Source organism: Uloborus diversus, chromosome 4 (assembly GCF_026930045.1).
Source record: "Uloborus diversus isolate 005 chromosome 4, Udiv.v.3.1, whole genome shotgun sequence".
Taxonomy (NCBI): Eukaryota; Metazoa; Arthropoda; class Arachnida; order Araneae; family Uloboridae; genus Uloborus; species Uloborus diversus.
Genome location: NC_072734.1, coordinates 15,051,436 through 15,075,819, shown reverse-complemented (window position 1 = coordinate 15,075,819; position 24,384 = coordinate 15,051,436). Strand labels below are relative to the sequence as shown.

Below are 24,384 nucleotides of genomic sequence, written 5' to 3'. Positions count from 1 at the left end.
CTGGGTCCATGGTATTTTTTTTTTTTTTGGCTCATTCTACTTATTTCAATGACTAAAAGTAGTACTTTTGACTGAAGGAAACCACCTCATTATATTAGTAATTTTTTTTTTTTTTACTTTGGTGAGAGGCCAAATGCTAGCTTTACACGATGTTATGCTTTTCTAAAAAGTTGAACTATGCTTTAGTGTTTATTTATTGGTTCACTACCTCACCAAAAAGATAGGAAGAAAAAAAAATTAAGAAAGATAGAGAAAGTAAAAAGTAGTACTGGGGGTACGAAACAGGGAACCCCGCTCTGCTATGCCATCTGGGGCTTCCAGAGAACTGACCTTTCGGCCGGGGCCCCCTTACCCGTAAGGGAACGAGATCTAAACCACTTACGACTCTAGACACCGTGGACCCAGGTACGGACCTGACTCCGGTGGTGCCCATTGCCTACTCACTGTCCCACTCGATAGCCATTGGGCAGATACAAATCTGCTCACACGCAAGTAAAGAGTGGTCGTTTTACATACGTGGATGCTACACCATCGTAAAACCCTCCCCATTTACCCGGGCTTGGGACCGGCATAGGGACGGGCCTGGTCCCCCAAAGACCAGACCCCACCTACGGCTGATCGATAAAGGGGAAAAAAAAAGCTATTTTTGACAAGAGAACGATTTTTTGAAAATTTTAGCAAATATAAAGTAAGAAATAACAACGTCAAATAGCACAAAAATCAGATTACTGCAAACACGTGTTTCCGCGTTTCAGGGAACGCCTCTTTCAAAAAAGACATCCAACAAAAGCTTTTGTCGCACAGAAGTATTTATTCAACAGAACAAATGGTTTATTTGATAGCTTGTAAAAATCTATTTGCAGCAAACTTTTATTTGGTGTAAGACAAATTTAATTCGAATAATGGTTTGTCTTATTTGATAGTTTACAGCATAGAACATTTCTTGCAGTACTGTATATGTATTTAAACAATCATAAATTTTGAAAAAATGTGTTGAAGAAAACAATAAAACTAAATAATGTATACAATGGACAAAAAGAAAAAAAAACTAATAAATCTCAATTTCTTTTTAACCCACAGATAACAAAGTTTTCTCGAAAAAAAATCGTCAAAGTTCTTACGTATAAAATAAACTATGTTCTTTCTATAAAAACCGCTAAACCGCAGAAAAAAGGAGCATTAAAATAAATAAATAAATAAATAAAATAAGTCCAATTCTTCCATTTTAAATGAAAAAATATTTTTATACACAATGGTTCAAAACAATTAAGCTTGTCTTATGATAGAATTAACGAAGATTTAATGTCGCATCGGAAGATATAAAGTGTTTTTCTGATTGAAAAAAAATGTCGCTGGAGGCATTAATTAAATTCCATTCTGTTGTATGAACTACAGTTCTTCAAAATTCGAATGATTTGAATAACAATATTTTTTATTTCTTAAATGCCTTTTGTTTTCTCAACGTTTTAGTAAAAAAAAAACTACCGCTCAAACGCATTTAAACAATATTAAATTCTGAAGAAAGCTGTTTAAAAAAGTAGTAGTAAAATAGATGTAAAAAATACAAAGAAGTTATTATTTTGCGGATAAAATTATCAGGGTTAAGAGAAACAAGATTTAGAGCGCCTTTTATTTAGCCATTTTGTATCTCTTTTTCATATTTGTAAATGAAAATTAATTGTTCTTAAAATTATGCAAGAGAAATTTCTACAGTTTGTGTTTTTACTGAAGGATCAAAGTGACTATTTTGCAGCAGGAAGGGCAAAATAATTTTCTTTTTTTTCCATTAAAAATTTGTTTGAAAAGTTATAATAGTTGAACTTTCTTTACGTGCTATAAAATGGTAAGCTATTGTGAATTAATTTGATTACGTATTATTTTTAATTTGATATGTATCCTAAATTTTAAAGAAAAAAATATATTATACATTTTAAAAATCTTTTAAATCGTCCCAAAAGTTTGTGATGCAAAATGCTGCTAATGTATTTCGACTTTTCTGATGCTGCCAAAATGAAACTACTGCCTGAAATTGGAAACCGCGCCAAAATCTCAGTATTCAAAATGCTCCAGCGAAGAGCATATGGCGATAGTTAATCCATATACACTATGAAAAAATAAAGATTTCTTTGTACTTTGTTGTTACAACTTTCTTCTCGAACACAAACGCCTTTATTACGGCGATTATTATCGGCATTTTTTCTATTCGCTCTTTTTAAATTTCGTTCTGTAAATTTTTCTTGGCTCTGGCCCATCTGGGTTTTCTGATTACTCCTCATATTTATCACCGTAGTACTCAAATTCAATCTGCCGCCGCATCTTTCTAAAACAATTTTTCTGGATCCGTTCAAAACTGACAGGCGGGAAATTATTTTAAACCGAAACCTTGTGCATAACATGAAAATAAATAACTGTTTTATGACATAAAATGAAGTCTACAGTTATTGTTTGAAGAGCATAGACTAATAATAAGAGAAGACCGAGCTTTACCAGACTTGCTGATGAAAAAATTGGTTCATGGATACATTTTGTGACTAGTGGGAGTCTTGGCGAAAACTTTGGCGGCATGGTTGCTAGATGGCAACATTATCTATAGTTTGGCATTCGACATGTATTTTAAGATGCAATGTGTTTTCATTATAATTTTTTTCCAGGTGCAGATTGAACTGTTTTTCTTTCAGTTATGCATTACTTTGACATTAGTAATTAGTTTTTGATCACAGTTTTCAGTAACTTTTATTTCATTCGGAACTGCTACGTCAGCGTTGGCGTAAACGTAATGGCGTAAATGTTTTGCGTTAACGCAAAAATGTACTAATCGGTATCTTAAATTGAAATTGTAGGTAAAAATCTCACCGTTTGCCGATTCTTTTTGGGCACTTGCATCTTTATTTGCTTAGAGAGTTATTGAAATTGAATAAAGAAAATGCACAGTACTATCTAAACGAAAAACTCACTATATTAACAAAATATTTACAACTTAGAATAACAAATTTACAAATCGAGCTCAATAAAAGATCATTCTTCCGTGTTCCATCAATTCTATTTATTTTATTTCTCGCAGGCTTTGATCGTCTGCTACGATCAACGCCCGCTGTTGCTAGGATATCCACCAGTCACATGGTTTGGTTTATGAGCAGCAAAAGGGTTACCATAGCTCGGTCTATTCTTATTATTAGTCTATGTTGAAGAGCTCCCACCACAGCAGTGAGAAAACGCAGTCTCAGTTAAAGTAATCCTTTCTTACCTTATAAAACATGGCAGCAGAAAATTCAAAATAACCGTTAGAATCGTGAGACCACATAAAAATTTAAGTTTCATAGTTCGTAAAAAAAAATAAATTTAAACTTGAAAATTACATACTATGATTGATTATTTTCAGTGTTTTCGTAATCTACGACTTATGGTCGAAAAACTAAATTTCCGTCGAAAAATATGATTTTTAAACTGTATCAATAATTAACTAAATAATAAACGTTTAATTTTCAAATTAAGTTTTCTGTTCATTACTAGAGAAAGAAACGTAATCAAATGTAGTTTATTACTGCATTCAAGTTCGTTTGCTTTATGAATGCACTAGCGGTCCCCGCACGGCTTTGCCCGTAGTAGAAAATTAAAAGGTCATTTGATTAGCCTGTATATTTACAAATAATGGATGATGAATTTCTCGCCAATTAGCAATGTTCATTTGCTCGTCCACGTTAATTATAATTTACTCGTCCATGTTATGATAACCTCTTAAATGTAGTTTATTATTGCATTCAAGTTCGTTTGCTTTATGAATGCACTAGCGGTCCCTGCACGGCTTTGCCCGCAGTAGAAAATTAAAGGTCATTTGATTAGCTTATATATTTACAAATAATGGATGAATTTGCTATGTTCATTTGCTCGTGCATGTTATGGTAATTTGCTCGTACACGTTATGATAAATTACTCGTACATGTTATGATAATTTATTCGTCCATGTTATGACAACTCACTCGTCCATGTTATGATAATTTGCTAGGAAAAATGTCCTTAAAATTGGAATAGAAAAGGAACAAAATCGAATTTTCAAAAAATTGCTTTGATGTGCTCACCCGTAAGCTACAAACTATTTTTGGTGCCGAATTTCATGAAAATCGGCCGAACGGTCCAGGCGCTATGCGCATAACAGACATCCAGGGAGACAGACAAGCAGACTTTCAGCATTATAATTAGTAAAATTTCAGATCTGTGCTCGGCTACTAGAAAAAACCATTTTTATTCAGCAGCTTTCTACCTTAGTCTCAACAACTTTAATCGATCATGACAGGATTTATCTTCATTCATGTTCCGTACTCCTCACAAATTCAATCTTGAAATAAAATATACTCCACCAAGTCCCCAAGGACATTCTTTTCGAATGAAAGTTTGTCGTTTCGAAGAGTTTCACGATTTATGGGAATTAACTGGAATGACGAAACTTGGAAAAAGAAGTTGCAATCCAAAAGCGTAAACAGACTGATGGAATACATTATTTTTTCTGACGGAAAAATGTACGTTAATATTTTACTTCAAGCGTTGCTTTTCAACAATTATTTTTAAGGAACTTATGTGGTTACATTAATAAAGTTTCAGGGCAATTTGTTTTATTTTTTTCAAATGTGAATAGATGCTCTTTTTGCCGTATCAGCGTCTTGTCTTTTGTAGAGAAACTCCTGGTAGGTTGGTCCTTAAACTGTAAAGAGTTTTGTAATACGTCTTACCAAAAGATTATGAAACATTTTTTGGCCACAAGTAATGCTTCATACATTTTACTATATCTGTACACCAAAACTTGCGTGTGCTACAATGAAATTTGGTAAAATTAATGCACCTTCCTTTGTAACCAATTAACTGATACCATCTTTTGGTGCGACCAACACATCTCCTTTTACTTTCTTCTATATCTAATATATAGAAGAAAGTACTGGATTCGTGCAAATTTTCGAATTTCGAATTTTGATGGATTCGAACGTTTTGAAGTGTGCTGAGTCCATTTCGACTATTTTTGGAAAATGTCTGTCTGTCTGTGTGTATGTGTGTGTGTCACGTCTGTGTGTGACCAGTTTTTTTGTGGCCGCTCTACAGCAAAAACTACCGCATGAAATCGAACAAAATTTGGTACACATATGTGCCCCTATGTGAACTTGTGCCCATTGGTTTTTGGCGCGAATTCCTCCAAGGGGGGTGGAGAAATGGGACGTTTTTTGAGTTACGCGTGCTTGCTATTCCTCAGGAAATAACAAGCGGAATCAAACAAAATTTGGTCCATATGTTGCCATCAACAGGAACAGGTGCTGATTCAATTTTGGTGTCAATAACTCAAACGGGGGTTGAGCTATAGAACGTTTTTTGTCGCCAATTGTGACTGCTGTATCTCAAGAAATAATGAACGGAATGAAAGAAAAATTTATCGGCAAGTAGCCCTTAGTGGGTATAAGAGCTGATTTTATTTTGGTGTCAACAGCTAGAAAGGGAGTAGCGCAATCGCCCGTTCTTTTTTTTCATTGTGAGCGCCCTATCTCAAGAAGTAATACTACGTTCTGGTTGAAATTTAGAATATATGTTAATCCATATGTAAACAGGCTTTAGTTCAATTTTGACGCCAATCGCTCCAAGAGGTGTTGATTTTTTTTTTGAATAAAAATAGCTTTATTAATGCAACAATAAGAAAGATAAATCGTAATAGATTGTCGTCTGCGTATTTCTCGTGATTTTAATTGTATGGAAATGATCGGAAATATTATCTCAATGATTTAAAATTTTTAACTGTTGCCATCTTACGTTTTTTAACAAATAAAATATTTATAATTAATTCAAGCAAGGCTTTTAAAATAACTTTCACTTTTCGCTCTTTGCTTTGCTTTTGCAATAATTCAGACATTGGGATGGTCGTCTAGTTTTTGCATGTGTAATTTTGTTTTTGTTGGGAATATTGCATATTGTCAAGCATGGGGAGGGATCAGAAAAAAAAGAAAAATATAGAAGAAAGTTTCGTAATGGCCACAACATACTAGTTTTTTTTTTTGGTGTAACAAAGACAACTGATTTTATCAATGAGTGATGGAGTCACCAGTCATCTCCACTTTCAAAATTAGGTTAAAGAGTGAAGGGGAGGGAAAATTTCTCCCAACCTCATTCACCCAAATTAAACAACTCAACTGCCGACCATAAGACTTTCGGCCCTGAAAGACTTAGCAAACACGTGCCCCGTATGCACTCGGTGGGACTTTCAATGCCACTGGCATGGACAATATGATTGTTTCGTGCAGAGTAAAAAAATAAGTTTGTTGGAGCACGACAGAATGTAAATTTAGTGTTTGGTTCAATTGTAAACATTTAACAGATATAGGTTTCTATTTCCGATTAGCTCAACTCTGGTATTTCTTTTGTGTTAGGCTATTTATTGACAGTTCATTCGCTTTTTATATTAGAGAGAAATATATGCATGATGTATATTTATATTTAAGTATTAAAAATATCCTGTTTGCAGAGAACATTTGAGGCGTGAGAAGCAAAGGGATGCTAGTGGACATTTTCAAGTTTTGAGTAAGACGCGTTTAAAGATTAGCTCCTGGGTAGGCTTTCACTGAATTTCTTTTCTAAATCAGGGCTGTCCAACCGCAAAGAGCCCACGGGCAGAACTTTGGTCAATGATCACCTGGCGGGCGGAGTTTGAAAAAGTTGAACAATAACCTCTTACCTCTTATACAATAACAATTAATAGTTGAATTATTAGTTATAAAACAGTGAAACAGAAGGATTATAAAACAATTCGCTTACATTCTAATGATCTGCCTTCTTGACAAAGGCAGGAATTTCGACATCGATGCGGGCAGCACAATATGTTGGACAGCCCTGTTCTAAATCATGCTGTATAGCAGCAACTACCAGGGTTACTAGTACCATCTCTTGCCCCAAGACAGAGGAGAGGTTCACCTACCATGTGCACTGGTTATCTCCAAATTTTTAATTTTGCCACTTACATCCCTTTAACTCTCACTGTCTCATATGTCATGCATAAAATTCATAGTCAAATGTTTTTAAAGTTACAGCGTTATTCATTGTTAATTTTGTTCGGTTAGTTTTGCAAACAGAGCGAATTAACTGAACTCATTGATTGTCAATTAAACCACCACTCTCCTTGTCGTGCCAATATATTTAATATCGAATGCAAAATTTCCAACATGCAGTTCTAACAAAAAGTTCCGTCAAGAACTAAACGAGCTTACTTTCCCGTACACCAATATCGACTTACTAGTATCTGATCAATTTTCGCAAAATTAGCTAAAATCGCAAATTATTTCAAACATTTTTTAAAAAATATTTTAAGTCGATTTGATGCATCAAAATAAATAAACTAACAAATAAAGTAGTAGCACCTTTTTGACAAAGCAGCTAATACATTTTTTACCATTAAAAAAACCTTTAACAGCTTTCAAAAAGAAAAAAAATTAAAATTAAAAAGCTCATTAAAATAAATTCATTATTAAAAAAAATCGTTTGTTTTTCCACTGTTGCCAAAAAAAAAATAATTTTCAAATGAATTTATGTGCTATCAAAAACAAATGAAAACAATAAAATGTCAACTTAAAGAAATAATTTTCACAGTCGAAAAAAAAAAATCGTCTGCGCATATCTTTATGTAAGAAGATAAAGAACTCCAAATTTCTCACCAAAAACTGAATTCGCATTTCCAGAGCTAGAATACGCTACCTTGCGGAGATTTACAAAACTGCCGAAAAAACTAAAACATTGCGTTCCATGTGTTCATTTTGGACAAAACAAACAGTTTGTTATGTGTATTTTTTTTTATTTGCGTAATTCATCATTTGGAATCGTCATCCGCAACAGCGTAACATCAAAAATATCTGATATAGATTGTGAGTACACATTTTATTTATCTTGTTCTGAATGAATTTGAATAAATATCAGTTTTTCAATTCGATGAAAAAAAAGCGGACTTAACAACATTGACTGGACACTTTTCCTTAATCTAATTCTACATAAATGATTTAAATAACCTTTGTTACTACAGTATCCTACTCAAATAGACAGTATGCAAATAAAGTTTCTTGAAAATATTCATCGCAGAACAGATTGAAAAATCCAGAAAGAACGTTAAGAATTTGAACAATAAAAAAATTTGGAATTTTTATCGCTAAAATATCGCGCCAACTTTACTTTATTGCTCTGCAAAAGCTGTCATTATCGGTGGAAGAGTTTCGCCAAAAATCTGTTTATAGAGTTATGGTTTTAAAATTGTGTGAAAGAATAATGTATCTTGACAAGATTTCACATATCAGTTAAATCATTTCCATTGCGAATGAATTAAATGCATGATGATTTCTTTTGATATCCAATCATATACTCGTAGAAATAAATTATCTAGTGTTAAACGTTACTCTTGACAGTCTGTCACGTATGTGCACTATGTGACAAAAATGTCAACAAATGCCGGAAATGTCACGAAATTGAACTTAATATGTACTAATGTATAGAAAAAACGGTACAAAATGAAAATGCCGTTCGAAGCGAACCAAAAATTTATGAATTCCAAATTCAACATCGTGAAAATGGCTGCTTCAGAACAACTTACTGTGTGTTCTGCATCCCACCGATAGTGGTGCCACGTGAAAGAGTGGTTGCTATGCCGGAGGATCGCACTAGGTCTGCAAAAGGTATTTGTCTCTACCACAGCCCCATTAGGAAAAAGAATAAATAAATAAAGATTCGGGAGCAAAAGGTTTTTAATTCAAAGATTCGGAGTTGGAATCAGTCAATTTCCCTTGCAGTCCATTACTCTGCCAATGTTGTCGGAGTCGGATTTATTTTGGGATAAAGGAGTCGGAGTCGAGTTTCCAAGAGTCGGAGTCAGTCATTTTTCTTCCATGTATACATTTTTACCAAACCTACGAAGTCAGAGTGGAAGTCGGAGCCCGACTAATTTTCGAGCACAGGAGTCGAAGTATGAGTCAGGTGCTCCGAAGTTCTCGGAGTCGGAGTCGGGAGTAGGTCGTCAAGAGCTTTTTTGACCAAATTTTGTTTGAAGTAAATCCGCCTTCAAGTCTAGAATCAGCATTGACTTTCAGTTTCTCCGTAGGCTCTAACATTAAGGGATTTGAACCGTTCAAAATTGAACGGAAATTTGTTCAAATCAAAAAGATTTTTTCTATACATGTTCTTCATCCAAAGTTTTTTCCCACAAAGTTTGTTTGAAATAAATTTGCCTCTAAGTTCGGTATTGCCTTGAACTTCCCTGTAAGCGCTAGGTAAGTTTTTTTGAACTGTTTAAAATTGAATGAAAAATTGCTCAAATCAAAAAGTGAAATATGGGAATGAGGTGTCTTCGCCGAAATCTTTCGAAAAAAAATTTGTTTAAATTGGATTATTCACTCAAAAGTTATCAGGGGGAGGGGGGAGGGCAGACAGACAGACAGACATTTTACCCCATCTCAGTACCCTACTTTCCAATTTTTAATGTTTCGATATTAATTAATTAATTAATTTTATTTTATTTATTGTTTTGTTTTGACTTTTTTTTCTTTTTCGCGATATTTTTAAAATGCATTAAGTCTTCTTTCATGTTTTTCTCGTCCTTCTCAGACTTTTACTGGGAAAATAGGCTAAAATGTAGAAAATAATTATTGAAGTAAAAAAGTTTTCCATTTTTACCATGTTTTTAAAGTGTAATGTCGATTTGAGGCACACAGATTTAGCGCTTCTGACAGACTGTCTGGAAAGTTTTAATAGGTATCCAAATACTCGTAAGGCTTAAAAGAAAAAACATAGGTGGCGCGCACTACATAACTATATGAAGTGAAAACTTCACCATAAAACGTAACGCATCAATTTATGTAACTCGCAGTGCAATAACATTTTAGTCAAATTATAAATGCACCATTTATCGTTGGTGTGCGCCCCAGGTTTTTCCGTTTCAAACTTTCAAGTACATTTTGATTCTATTAAAATTTCACACATAAAATTTCCCGACAAACTGTTCGAAGTTCTGAATTTTTGTAAGGCTTTAAGTCTACACAAGGCTTTAAAAACATGGTAAATTGCGAACATTTTTATTTGAATAATTATCCTGAGCTTTTACAATCATTCGAACTTTTAAAAAGGGCTCCACTTTTTTTTTTCAAAATTATTCTCACGGTACATACTTTTACTTTCTAAAACTAGATTTGAAAGATTTTTATTGCTACTTTTTGTGTTTCTTAGATTTTACGATATTTACAATTTTGATGCCTTGTTTTATATCAGACTAGCTGTACCCGACGCGCGTTGCTACGCCAACAAAAAAATACATCATTATACTGATTTTCATGACAATCGGTTGAACGGGGCAGAAGTTGCTACTCTGCAGTGCCACCTGGTGGCGAGTGGCTTCAATGAGCATATTATGCACCTTCTCCGTGGAAAAATACATATATATAGCAATTTTCATAATAATCGGTCCAGGTATCAAGTGAAGCCGTGACTATACTCAAATTTTGTACTCACGCAGTTTGCAAGATCAATCAATCGCTAAAAATATCAAATAGAAAAAGTTTTAAATCCCCCCGTTGCATGAAAAGCCATAAAACAATAAAGAAAGAATTTATTTGTTCAAACTAAATGGCAACAGCTAACTTCTTATCAATGAGATCTTTCACGCGAATTAATTTCTGCAGCCGATAATTTTATTCGTATTTATCCAATGGATTGTGACTTAAATTGGAATAAAAAAGGAACTATCGATCGGATTTTTTTCGAACTGGTCTATAAACATTCCAGTACCAAAAATAACAAACGGTGAAAGTTTCAGCCAAATCTGCCGGGTAGTTTTTGAGTTCATGGATGACATACAGACAAGCATTCATTTTTATATATATAGATGGTGGGCACATGAGCTCTTGTAAGGCAAAGTTGCACAAGAAATTTAATTTGGCCCAGTGACATAGATGTGTTTATTTGACGTAAGGGGGAGGGGGAGGGGTGGTTTTCCTTTATACCTTTGAATAGATTGGATCGTTAATCGATCGTGTTTCCCTTCGCTTGCTAATCGACTTGATTACAGTAGCGTGGTCCTTGGCGAGATAGGCGGCAAACAACGGAGTTAATGGACATTTTAAAGCAACTTTTAATGCAACTGGGCCATTCCACAGTCACGTGCGGGACAAAAATATACTTAAAGCGCTAAATATTTTAATAAAACAGGGGTAAGCAATGTTTTTAATCTTTACGTTTGATACAAAGATACTCCTGACACAATTATATTTTTATTAAACTATTGTGCTATTTAAAATAAAATTTATTTACATGCGTCACGCGCGGGACATCCAAATTCAACCTCTGGTAACTTGCTTAATATTTTTGCTCTATTAATACAGCAATGACGAAACAAATTGTAGATTTTGAAAGCTATAGTTCCAACGTCAAGGTCAAGGAAACATGTCTCATTAGTACAGAAATAATTATTTAAACCATTGAAAAAAAAATATGTATATGCCCATTCCATTGAAAATGGTCATTTTGTCCCGCACATGACGGTTCCTCTATTTCATATTAAAAATAAAAAAAATAAATTAAAAAAAATTTAAGAAAGTTTTTGCTTAAGAAGTCACACATGCGTTTGTGATTTCTTAAGCAACAGAATTTTGTTCATCATCCTTTTAAATCATTATTTTTTATGAAATATATGAAGCGTCACGAGCGGGACAAAATTACCGTTTTCCGTGAAATGGCAAAACTTAATGTTTTTTACTTATTTGGTGAAATATTTGAAATTGTAAAGAAACTTTTAATGATTTTTTTCTACAAGGCTGTAGGAGAGAAGAAAACTTCAGAAGAAACTTCTGTTAAATTCTTGAAACGAGTATCGCCGAGTAGATACTACTATTTATTGACAAATGTATGAAACAAAGTTTCATTTTGTTTAGCACACATCGTAGCCCCAGTATGCTTAGTATGTTAATCTTATTTATAAAATAGTTTCAGAGAGGCGATAATCCCCCTTGAAAGTATTTCAATTACACTACCTTTAGCAGACACTAATGCGTCAGCATATATTGCAAATACGACTGCACTTTAAGATAGAGGGCTTAACTGTGAGAAATGAGGGCTAACGCAGAACCGCGGAAGAATTCTGTGCGTAGGAAGTGCAGTTCAATCACGTGCTCTAACGTGAACATTTATTTTCTAAGACCGAGAAGGTTTTTTATATGGAACTATGCATAAAATGAATCCTTAAGTCAAGAGTTCAGGTTTATAACTTTCAAAGGCATCTGTTATCTTACCATGACCTAAAACATTGAAAATTGATTATTTTTATTTAAAAATTACGGATTTTTTACTGTCAGAAAATTCCATATCATTGTGAATAAATGCTCTTAAGTTGAAGACTCCTTTAATTGAAGACATTAACCGTTCTAAAGTAAATCACCTCTGAGAATAGGGCAGGCAAAAGAAACTGTGTAACCGGTCTTTAAAAGAACTGTATTTAAAATCCTAGTCAATAACTTAGGGCAGTAGTCAGTGTTTGTGAATCAATTGGCAACTAAATAAAACTTAACTACAATTTCCTTTTCATAAATTCATTTCTTTATAAACTGTATTATTTGATATATGACGTTAAAAACATTTTTATGTTGGGTCTGATTATTGGATAAAAACGGGAGAACTTTTATGGTTTTCTATTCCCCCCCCCCATTTTTCTGGGAGAAGGGGGGGGGGTGCAGCAGTCCAGTAAATCAATACGCGTTTAACTATTGAACAAGCACAACATTTTCTTGTCGTTTCAATTTCGGAATGTGTTTGTTTCCATTAGTCAAAAGTTCTACTTTTAGTCAATGAAGTTGACAGAATGAGAGAGAAGAGAGAGAGAGAAAACATGGAGTCAGGAAAATTTATTGTTTCCAAAACGTTTAATTTTTAATTAATTCTTTTAAAATGTCCGATTTTTCAGTTAAGATGTAGTCTTTATGATATCACAAGTGATAAACTTTGGCGCGTACACCACTCGTGCGCCGAATGCTGACGCTTGTTGTCTACCGCGTTTCCAGCTCATGATGATTCAGAAGCGAATTTAATATTGTGCACTACGCTTATTACCAACCATACCGTTGCAAACATGTGAGTAAAAAAGAAAATTAGATATTGCCCTCTGCGCTAATCGCATCAATGAATGGCTATTCATCACTTGTGATGTCATGTGCAGAAGCGTAAAAAATGAAATTGAATCTGCGCTCCGATTAAAATATTTTTTTAACACTATTAAACTTAGTCAAATTATTTTTAAAATGGTCAGATCCTATGTTTTGAAGTATGTTTTTTCAGAAAAAATAGAAATACTTTTAAAATTTTGTCAGCTACCCCATTACATAAAAGAAAAATGCTGTTGCGAATTTCCAAATGCAACTAAAAATACTCCTTCACATCTTATTTAAAAAAAAAGTCCCTCATTGTGAATAGGTGCATCCAGGTTCTGGTTTCGGAGGACTCATTATCGGAAAGAGGGGGTTAGAATGGAATATTCAGGAACAAATACGGGTTCTGGGGCAATGGTTTTGAAATAAAGGTCCCCGGAATGCAGTTTTTAGACTACATTTCCTCCCTTAAGTGGGATTACGACCCTAATGACTCCCTCCCTGACCTATCAAAGGTCATTTATTGGTCGAACTACCCTACACTACACGAACAATAATTGCAGTTATTAAACAGATATTATATTTGTGAGGAAGGATTTTCCCCATAGACTCCCAAAATTGGCAGAAATTTTAAAATCGGAGGAAGTTAACTCACCTGAGATGCCTGCATGAGTGCGTTGACCAGCATGTAGAGATGTTCCAATTCTGCTTCATCTCTGGGGTTGATGCAGAACAAGAGATGAGTGATGCCCAGCAAAGGGATCAGGAGGGCTGTTGCCTTCATTGCTTTCCTGCCAAAAGAATAGTAAAATCGGTTAACGAACAACATAATTTTCGTTTTCGAGGATTCCCTTAAATTCTATATTTTAACACGCTTTTATTAGCTTCACCTGTGGGCAGTTCTCAAAAGGTGGGAACAAAAAAGTTAACTTTGAGCAATTTCAAAAATTTTCAAATTTGACATCAATTTTGCTTTTATTCTATAGTATGCATATCTAGAACACAATATATGAACATGAAAAGACAGCAGGTATTTGTAAAACTTCTTAATTAGCAAATTAAATCAGCAGTCTGTAGGTAACAGATTTTGGACATTGTTGTCCTGTAGGTAACGGATTTTGGACATCATCATAATGTAAGTTTCACCATTTTTGACAATTGTTAATCTGATTTTTAACTTTTCCAATGAAAATTTTATTTACTACTTTTTGAATTTTGCAATTTAATAATAAAGAGGATACTAATGAAGCACTTGAATGGCTATACATGCTGCTCTTTACATATAATAAAGTTTTGGAATGATTTTGAAGAAGTTGATGAAAGGTAAAAAAAAAAAAGCTTCAAATTAAAAATAATACAAATGTAAAAAGTGACATCAGTTTTAATAATGAATATTTTTTCTAATGTCATAAGAATTAAAACGATGTCTAAAAAAACTATTGAAAAAAGAAATTCGTATTTCTATTTGGAGATCGTTAAATTATGTTTCCAAAAGAAAGAAGAGAAAAAGAATTCTAAAATAATAAAAGCGGGAAAAAAATGCTAGCGCAGGTGATAAAGTCGCCAAAACTGGTACAGATGACGATAAACTACATTTGTCAAACTGGAATTCCTTTCTGGTAACCTTTAGCTTATCGTATACTGTGTTGTCGCCAACGGAGGTTTGCTTGGCGATTTTAGTGCAAAATGGCTTTCGTTCGATCATAACCAGTCATGTTTCTACTATAATTGATGTATTGTTCAATGTGTAACGTATTAATTATGCAAAATACCAATGGATTAAAGAAGGTAACATTATAATAACCTTTTTTATTGAGGTTAGAAGACAGTGGATCATCAAAAATTCTGAATAAACGGAAAGAATTATCGGCGTCAGGATCGTAACGCCATTTGGACATCCCACATGTACGTTTAAAAAAAATTATTTTTCTTCTAAGATGCTGCATAAAAGCTTATGAATACACTTTTAAACAATTAAAAATTGATTCTGAGGCTCGATAAATACCTTTAAAACGAAAACATCATATACTTAGTTATCAAATAATAGCATTGTAAAGATCGTAACTTTTGGACATGCATCGAATTTCAAACTTACTTTTTTCTAAAATCGTTTACAAAGTAAATAATCTGTCTTTACTTTTGTTATTTGTGTAAAATATTAACAAAAACTTATTCAGTGTAAGATTCATACCTTTAATTTTTTTTGAAACGTATGGAAATAATTTAAAAAAATTTTTTTAATGGTACATTTGATCAGTTAACGTTTTGGTAGTCCAAAATTGTGCCTTTTAGCAAAGAAAATATTTTTTTAAGGGCGTTTGAAGAGCATTTTTTCCATAATTTATGTCAATTCTTGTCTCTATACAGTATTATAGTTCAACTCAAAAATTTTTGAGTTAATTAAAATGAAAGTTATTTGGTGTTGAAGCTTCAAAGTTGAGGTCTGTGTTTGCTCCCACCTTTTGAGAACTGCCCCTGTATGTATGTATGTATGTATCTTGTAACGGAATCTTGCAGCTCAAACTGCGCCCACTTCCTGCGATCGGATTCTTTTGAAATTTGGCACGCGAACTCAGACCCGATGACATTGCAATATTCTATAATCAAATTAATTAATTAACTCTTTTAATTGTTAGTTTCCTCCAACTTTGATCAATAATTCGGCATAAATCCAACAATGAAAAAGGAAAATTTTTAAAAAATACATTAAAAAATGCTCGCAAAAATTATTTAAAAATATCTACAAAAACCATTAATTTTTCTGCATCAGACAAAATTTGTTCCAATGTTTCAAGGTAATTAGAACATAAAATATAATTGCTTTTAACTAATTTCATGTGAAAATTGCTACGAAAGCGTGTTTTTTTAGTTTTTTAAACTATTATTTTATTTATATACTAACAAGTAAATAAAGTTAAAAATTTAAAAAACCCCCGACTGAGTGGCAAATGTATAAATCAAGAGGAAAAATTAGAAATCCTTTTGAAGGCCTTGAGATATTAAAAATCAATTACAAGAAATTTATTTGTTAACAAATAAAAACTGGCAACAGATAAAAATTTCAAATCATTACGCTTTCTTTCCACGTAGGCCAACAATGAATTCTGTTACAATCGTGTGAATAAAGGATTAGCCGTACTTAAAATCTGCTTTTAAAAAACGTCATAATTCGAATTCTATACAACATGGAAGTTTCAAATACATCCTGTCAGACGCAAAATAAATGACTCTTAATTTTGGTAATAAATTTTTTAATTTTCGGATGTGTTTTCACAGCAAAAATCGCGAATAAACTTTTAGAGGTTTCTAATTAATATCTTCGTTGATTAATATCATCCGTAGACGTAACCTAGCTAAGAACATTCTCGATCAACTTTCCTTTCTAACGAATATTTTTTTTTTCAAAATCGGTCCGTCCGTTTAAGCGCTAGAGTGCCACAGACAGATACACAGACACGTCAAACTTTCATCCCCTTCCATTGTGTGTCGGGGGTTGAAAACTGAAAGTCACTAAAAAAATTTTAATTGGCAAAGTGCTAAAATTTCATGAAATAAATGGAAGTTATTTTGTTTGAAGAAATTTAAATAAAGCGCAAATGGAATTGTCGATTGTCTGATTTAGAGTTCTAAGTCTAAATGATTGAATTTTTCCCGATAACTTAATGCTTTCTGAAGAATTCTTATAAAAATTTGGTTAAATCCTCATATAAATAATAGCCAATGATCGAGTAACCCGCGTATTTTAACGATGAAACTCGCGCCACGGCATGATAATTTGGTAATGTGTTTTGGCAATGCTTAACATGCAGGGAAAGGCTTTATTGTGACAAGGCTGAATTCGATTCGGTAACTTAACTATTTTACTGGTAAGACTTTCATTTTAGGAAACCAAAACAATAAACGCTATCTACTGGAGTTTAGGGTTAATCCAGTGGAGTTAGGGTTGCCATTTCAACTATCAAAATATCACCAAACAGGCAATGGCTTCGTTCAAATGTGGAAACAATTTTCACCCGTCATACCATGACGAGCGATTTTCTAGTTAATAAATAAATACGAAGGTGGAAAAAAAGACATATCCTGACGCAAATCTTTGTCACAGGAAATAATTTGTTTTAACTGGATAAGTCAATTAAAAGTCATTCGGGAAACAGAACGATGGACTCAGATTTCTTTGCTTGAAGACAGCCTGAATTAAATTACTTTTTCTTTTTTCCTATTAGTTATTTCTTCGTATTTTCTTTTATTTTCTGTTTAAAGAATAAAATTATTTTTCACTTTTTAGAGCAATTTTGAAGTCGGTTCTATTTTTTTTTTTTCAAAATTTTTTTATTTTATTCTTTTTAGTGTAAATGTAGATATTTCAGTAAAAGTAAGGAGTTGCTATCACGAAACTTTACCTTATTTTTTTCATAAAAATGCTCCATACTAAAAAAAAAACGAACTATAAGCACGCCTTAAACTTTAAGCGACTTTCACTAAAAATTTATATTTGTTCCTCTCTGGAATTCATTTGTGTGTTAGTTTAATTATAACCATTTAAATATCCCTAACTAATTTGCATTTCACAGCATACCAGTTGCTTGTAATGCAATCCTGTATAGTTGAGGCAAACATAACCTGGTTGTATTGTGAAGGCTAAGCAGATCCTGATCACTGCATCACCTCGCTTCCAGGTTAGCTTTACCACCACTATGGAGCAATGACACTGAAGGAACTTGATGCTTGCTTCAGAGAAGCCTTTATTCAAAATTATCATTACTATTACTATTAATGTCATATGGCACCAAACTATTATAGCAAATGGGTTTCATATCATTTTAATCATTTAATAGGGAAATTGCATAAAATTTACTGCTTTTTTGCCCATAACTTTTTTTCTAAAGAACAAATACGGTCAAAGTAATGGGACCTAAGTTGAGTCATCCCCTATCCATTAAACAAAGAATAATCAAAATCGGTTCACTAGGTAAGACGCTGTGAGTGGACAAAAAAAAAAAAAAAAAAAAAAAAAAAAAAAAAAAAAAAAAAAAAAACCCGGTATGAACTGATAACCCTTTCCTTTTTGAAGTCGGTTAAAAAAAGGCATTATAGTGACGCAAATCTTTGCCACAAGAAATAATTTGTTTCAATTGGATAAGTCACTTAAAAGTCATTCGGGAGACAGAACGATGGGCTCAGATTTCTTTGCTTGAAAACAGACTGAAATAAATTATTTTTTCTTTTTTCCTATTAGTTATTTCTTCGTACTTTTCTTTATTTACTTATTTATACTTTTAGTTTCTAGGGATAATTAAATCTGCTTTTTCACTTTTATTTTATTTTTATGCTTCTTAATTATTATTTTCTATACTTTTTTTTTCTCTCTGATGAGTATGTTCTTCAAGAAAGGCAGACAACTACAGTGCTGGCCAAATTATTAGACTAAAGAGTTTTTTTTGTTTTTCGCACACTATTTGTACTAAAATACTATTTATTTTACTGTTTAAGTACAGTACATACTGTACACTGATTGTTACGTTATTTTAGCATAATTTAATGTTTGCAGGTGGCAGCACTGTCTGCTTTGTTTATGTTCTCTGTTTATCTACCTACCAGGAACATAACCTCAATCATTTTAAACAGTTCACTAGTTCTTTTTATTAATGTGTTCTGTTACATTTAAAGTTAGTTTTAAGTAATTAGTGAGTATGTGTATGTAAGTATATATAATAGTGAGTATTATTTAACAATTTTTTACCTGCTTTTTAAAAAAGTTTCGAAATGGTGTAAACCTTGTGAAAAGTATGCCAAAAAGACTTAAAGTGCTCATCGAGAACGAGGGAATGCATACTATATATTAGATAATTATTTCACTGTTCGTTAATGTGTCTATAGTTATGTAATCAATAAAGAATTTGCTTTTAAAACAGTCTTAGTCTAATGATTTGGCCAACTTTGTATTTTCTTCAGCGACGATATTGCTTCCACCACCTTTGAGGAACATAAAAATGGCTCCCACTGAGTGTGTAGAAGCTGTTTCACTGAACGAAGAGTATTCAGGCAGTGAAGTTAAGCTTACACATTTGAACAGAAATTTTCGAAAAGTTTTCTTTTTTCGGAGGACCAGTTCCACAAACCAGCATTTTGATTTTGATAACGCTAAATGTTTGTCCGAACAATTTTAAACTAAGATCTACCATTATAGATAAATACTATTAATTTTGAAAGAAAATTGAAAATTCTCAGTGAAAAAGAATTTAGATTGAAAAATGCATTATTTCCGAAATTTCAAATTTCTTAAATAGTAAATGAAAATAGCAGATTTTTTTTCAAAATACTAATCACTTTTCATAATGCACTCAAAAGGACAAAACAACTTTTCTGGGTTGGAAAGAACAATTTGAGTATACCTGTAATTTTCAATAGCTCCAAGAAAAAGACTTTACAAACGAAGAAAAGTGCAGTTCAAGTAAAATAGAGAATTTCTCTCCTATCATTATCTAGCTTTGAATCATAAATTTGAGTGCATATTTTTCTTAATGGGAAAGTTTGGTTTGAAATGACTTGAGCGTACTTTTCTTCGTTTGTGAAGTCTTTTTCTTGGAATAACTTGGTACACTTGAATTGTTCTCTCTGACCCAAAAAAGTTATTTTGTCCTTTTGAGTGCATTATGAAAAGCGCTTAGTATTTTTTTTAAATTCTGTTATTTTAAAGTATTTAGATTTCTAACAAAATTTTATTTTAAAATTTAATTTTTTAGCTTTAAGTTTACCTTAAGATTAAACAAATCATTTAGTGACATTCCGAAGTCTCTAAGTGGTCTATTTGCTGAAATATAAGCAAAAGAATGGTTAAAAACATACAAGTTACTTGCGATAAAGACCCTTATATATCTCTTTACTTGGCCCCGTTATCAATTATTGACATAGATGAGGATAAAAATCCTAAGAAAGCAATGATAGTGGAAAAATTTCATGCTTGCTCCAGAGAAGCCTTGATTCAAAATTTTCATTACGATTACCATTAACATTACTGTTGCGAGGCAACGAAATTTGTAACTATAGGTTACTGTCTGATCACGGATTGTATGGAAAGACAGACACCGATTTTACAGCTGGAAATGGACGAATCTATTATTTTTTTTAGCGATGTCAGCTTTTGCAGAAGCAGAGTCTCATTCAAATGAGCGGAATACGCGCATCAAATTTTTATTCCCCCCCCCCCCTCATTCAGATAGATTCGTCTTATCTGGACGATTGAAATTTCCATACAATCCGTGGTTGGACAGTACAATATTTAAACATTTAATGGGGAAATAACATGAAATTTGCTGTTTTCCAGCTCAACCGAAATAATAATTATATTTTAGAATTTTAATTTTTCAGCGGTAAGTTGTACCTTAAGATTAAGCAAATCATTTAGTAAAATCCTGAAGTCTCTAAGTGGTTTTAGTTGCTGAGATATACGCAAAAGCAGGCCTCAGATTACTCCGTGACAATCATGCCATGTATAATAAAAGTGCTCAATAAAACTCTGTTTTCCCCTTGCATCTTAATTCTCACTGAGAATATTCGTAAGATTAGATTTAAAGAATTCATGTAAAATTATAATGTAAAAACTTAACAATTCAGCATTACTTTTAACATCCCTGTCGTGTCTCAAACTCTTGTTAGTGCATTAAACGATTTCGTAAAACACAGAAATGAGGCAAAGGAATAGTAAAGACTCGCACGATAACGTCTCTTTGTTGCAAAAAAATTCTTTTCAAAAACGTCTTATTCGCGTTGTGATTGGTAGATAGCGACTTATCCGAACATTACATGTTGCCATTGCTTGATATAGTATTTTCGGAAAATTATTGCATCATAATAAGTCTATATTACCTAGGGCTGGACCGATGGCATTTTTTGGCCGATGGACCGATGTCGATTGTTGGCCGATTGTTTAAAGATGGCCGATGGCCGATTGTTTTTCCCAAATGGCCGATTGTCGATGGCCGATGCCGAAGGCCGATGGCAAAAAAGAAAAAATCAAACGGAAAAAATTGCCAAGATTGTCAGGGATTTGAAGAATCCTTTCCCCTTTCTTTCTCACTCTTGCCATCATTTTCCTGATGTTAAAAAAGGGAAGTTTTTGTTTTATTAGGAGGTTTTCAAGAAATTCTCTTATAATCAAGTGTTAACTTTTTCTAAAAACGAAATTTAGGAAAACTTCATTATTTTCTTCCTCCTCGAGTTAACCTCTATAGTAGACACAAAAAAAAAAAAAAAAAAAAAAAAAAAAAAACATGATTTTCCTCTGCCATCCCCTGACAGGAAAACAAGGAATTGTACTGATATGCTATTAAGAAAAACTCTCTTGTTTGGTATCTAAGTAATTTCATTCTGGTAGTGATACGAAAGACTTACATTTCTCAGAGATTTTTTTTTTGCTCGCAAATATAGATTAAAAATATACTATCCTTTTTGGGAAAATACGCTTGTTTTTCCAAAATATTGAGGGTAAATTTGCCGCCACTAAAAAAAGTGCCGCCCGGGGCGAACCACCCCCCTCCGCTCCACCCTAGCTACGCCACGGGTCTCACGCAGGGTTCGCACGCTCCTTCAAAACTCTTCCAATACTCCTTCATTTAGGACAATTTTTTTTGTAGGGGCCTTCAAACTCCTTCATTTTGGTTTCAACTCCTTTAAAATTCCTTCTTTTTTAGTTCAAGACTACTTAATCTTCCTCTATGACAGTAACTAATAATATTTTGATCGACAACTAACTTTGTCACAAGGGCGATTTTAATGTAGTAATTTCGTGCATTTATTTTTTTCATAAAGATGTGATTTACAAATTGATCGTTGTTAAGTCATAAAAGTTGAAGGTGAAAATTTTATTAGAAGACTAAAACATTTGATAAGTGATGTAAAACATGCTTATATGGTGGTTGGCTATTTTTTCAAGTTTTATGATTATTGCTTTTTCCTTCACCACTCTCTCAGCAGCAAAAGTCAGGTTGTCTAATTATTATTTAAATATTTAAAACTACATAAGGAAATGTACTACATTAAGTGATTGTGCTGAAAAAACACTTGTTTAGTAAATCGCAGTTATGATATAGTAAAAAGGATCATCCACAAGTGATGCCATGCCTTGAGGAGGAGACGGGTTCATGAAAGTGTGACAAGGGGAAGAGAGAGTGTGGCAAAAAATGACATCACACAGTTATTGTAACAATATGTTTATAAAAAATTTAACATGTGACAAGAGGAGGAGTTACGTGAATTGTGACACTTTGCAATAAAGGGGGAAGGGGGTCAAATATGTTGAAAAAAAGTGCGACAACATTTAATGACAGCCCATTAGTGCCCCTTCAAAATCTCATTTTACTCCTTCAAAACTCTTCCAAAACTCCTTCGTTTTATTTCTGAAATTGGGTCAAGTATCCCCCCCCCCCCTATCACCTCAAATGCAATGCAATGTTTCTATGTATGTACGGGGTAATCTGCAAAACTACTGGACCGATTTTAACCATTTTTTCACCGTAGATAGCTACATTACCAGGGAGCAACGTAAGCTGTAATTTGTTTCTAAAAAACTTAGTTCAAAAAGGTTATGATGGAAAACAGTAAATTTCATGTAATTTCTCCATTAAATGATTAAATATAAAACCCATTGTTACAAAACTTCGTTGCCTTACAACAGCAATATTAATAGTAATCATAATGAAAATTTTGAATCAAGGCTTCTCAGGAGTAAACATGAATTTAAAGTCATTTAAATGTTCGGAAACTCTACTTTTTCAACACTTAAGGAAACATAGTAGAGTTTTTTCTTCCTTTTTTTTTGTGTGTGTGTGTGTTTGGGTGCACTATTTTTTTAATAAATAAAGCGAATGGTTTTTTAGTGATTTTTGTTTTTGTTAGTTCATATTTTGGAAATTCTTCAATTTTTTACATGCTTAAATGTCGTGCTTTCGTTTCTGAGTACTATTTCGTTCATTACACTTATTGCTATTTTACTTTTATGGGTAAGGAAGAAGCTCAATTTTAAATCACGTCAAAGCGGTGTGTTTTGAGTTCTTTCAGTTAAAACAGAACCGGAGAGAAAGTGGCGATTGTTTCTCACAATTATTACTGACCCAGGCAACGCCGAGTATTTTGCTAGTAACTTCATATTTGATTGGCAAATGTGCCAAACCACAATTAGTTAAGCTTACCCGCCTTTGAGCTCCCTGGTAGGGCAAAGCGGGTTTTTCCAATGTTTGGAAAAATTGATAATAAATAAAATATTGGATTTGAAATAATACAAAAATCACTTTTTATTTTGAAGTTCAAGAGCGCTGCTAGGAAATAAAACCGAAATTGTTGCAAAGCAATTGTTTAGAGCAATTTTAAAGTCTGTTCTTTTTTTTTTTTTCAAAATTTTTTTATTTTAGAATAGGATCTTCTATATTGTCTTGAGAAGTGTTTTGTCTCATTTCTTCAAAAATCGAATTTTCCGATTATTTTTTTGTTTCGCGATTGTAAAAAAAAAAACTATTGAATCTACAGACTTCGTTTTTGACTTAAAGTAAAGCATATTAGATTTACTGTAACAGTATATCCAGTTTTTTTCATATTGAGTAGGAATTTATTTCGATATTTAATCTGAAATGTGATAGAAGCATTTTTTAAAAAAATGTTTTGCCGAAAATGGCCAATTTTTGAAGTACGATACCTTCTAAACTATTGATCTCACACGGCACCACTTGAGCTAAAATTTTTCAAAATGTAATATGCTTTAAAACGGGTATTCACATTTAGTATCAAAAATATGGATAGTTTAGAAGTTATGAAGGAAAAACTAAAAAAAGTCCGAAAATTTCGCGGTTTTTCGCGAATTACGCAGCGAGCACAGTTTTTTGAAAACTGCAAACTTAGGTTTACACTACCCTTAACTGACCCAAACAACATATTAAAAAATCAGAATTACATCGTGCTTTGCGATTTTAACCCCCTTTTTTGTATAATAAGACTGGACTACTATGTCACGCTTGGAGTAGAAGCATCTTTAGTTTCCCATATTTGCATGCCTGTCATAATAAACTAGGAACATATATATTCAAAATAAAATTTAAATTTATTAAAGTCTTTGGTAAGCCTAGTCAGAATGGGGTAGTTTTTTTCAGTCAAAAGTACTACTTTTAGTCACAGAAATTGATAGAAAAAAGCAAAGAAAAAAAAATTAATTTGAATTTTGACATTTTGAATTCAAATTATGTTTTTTCGCAATCACGAATGTGTG

The 24,384-nt window shown here is 32.9% G+C and overlaps 1 protein-coding gene across 1 annotated transcript in view; it reads right to left on the bottom strand.

Moving 5' to 3' along the window:
- The window catches only part of LOC129219845 (corticotropin-releasing factor receptor 1-like), a 167,627-nt gene that overhangs the window by 11,829 nt on the left and 131,414 nt on the right, over window positions 1–24,384 (bottom strand). The window contains exon 8 of the mRNA XM_054854154.1: window positions 13,786–13,921. Coding sequence (XP_054710129.1) covers window positions 13,786–13,921 — 136 coding nt within the window. The remainder of the gene's footprint in view (window positions 1–13,785; window positions 13,922–24,384) is intronic.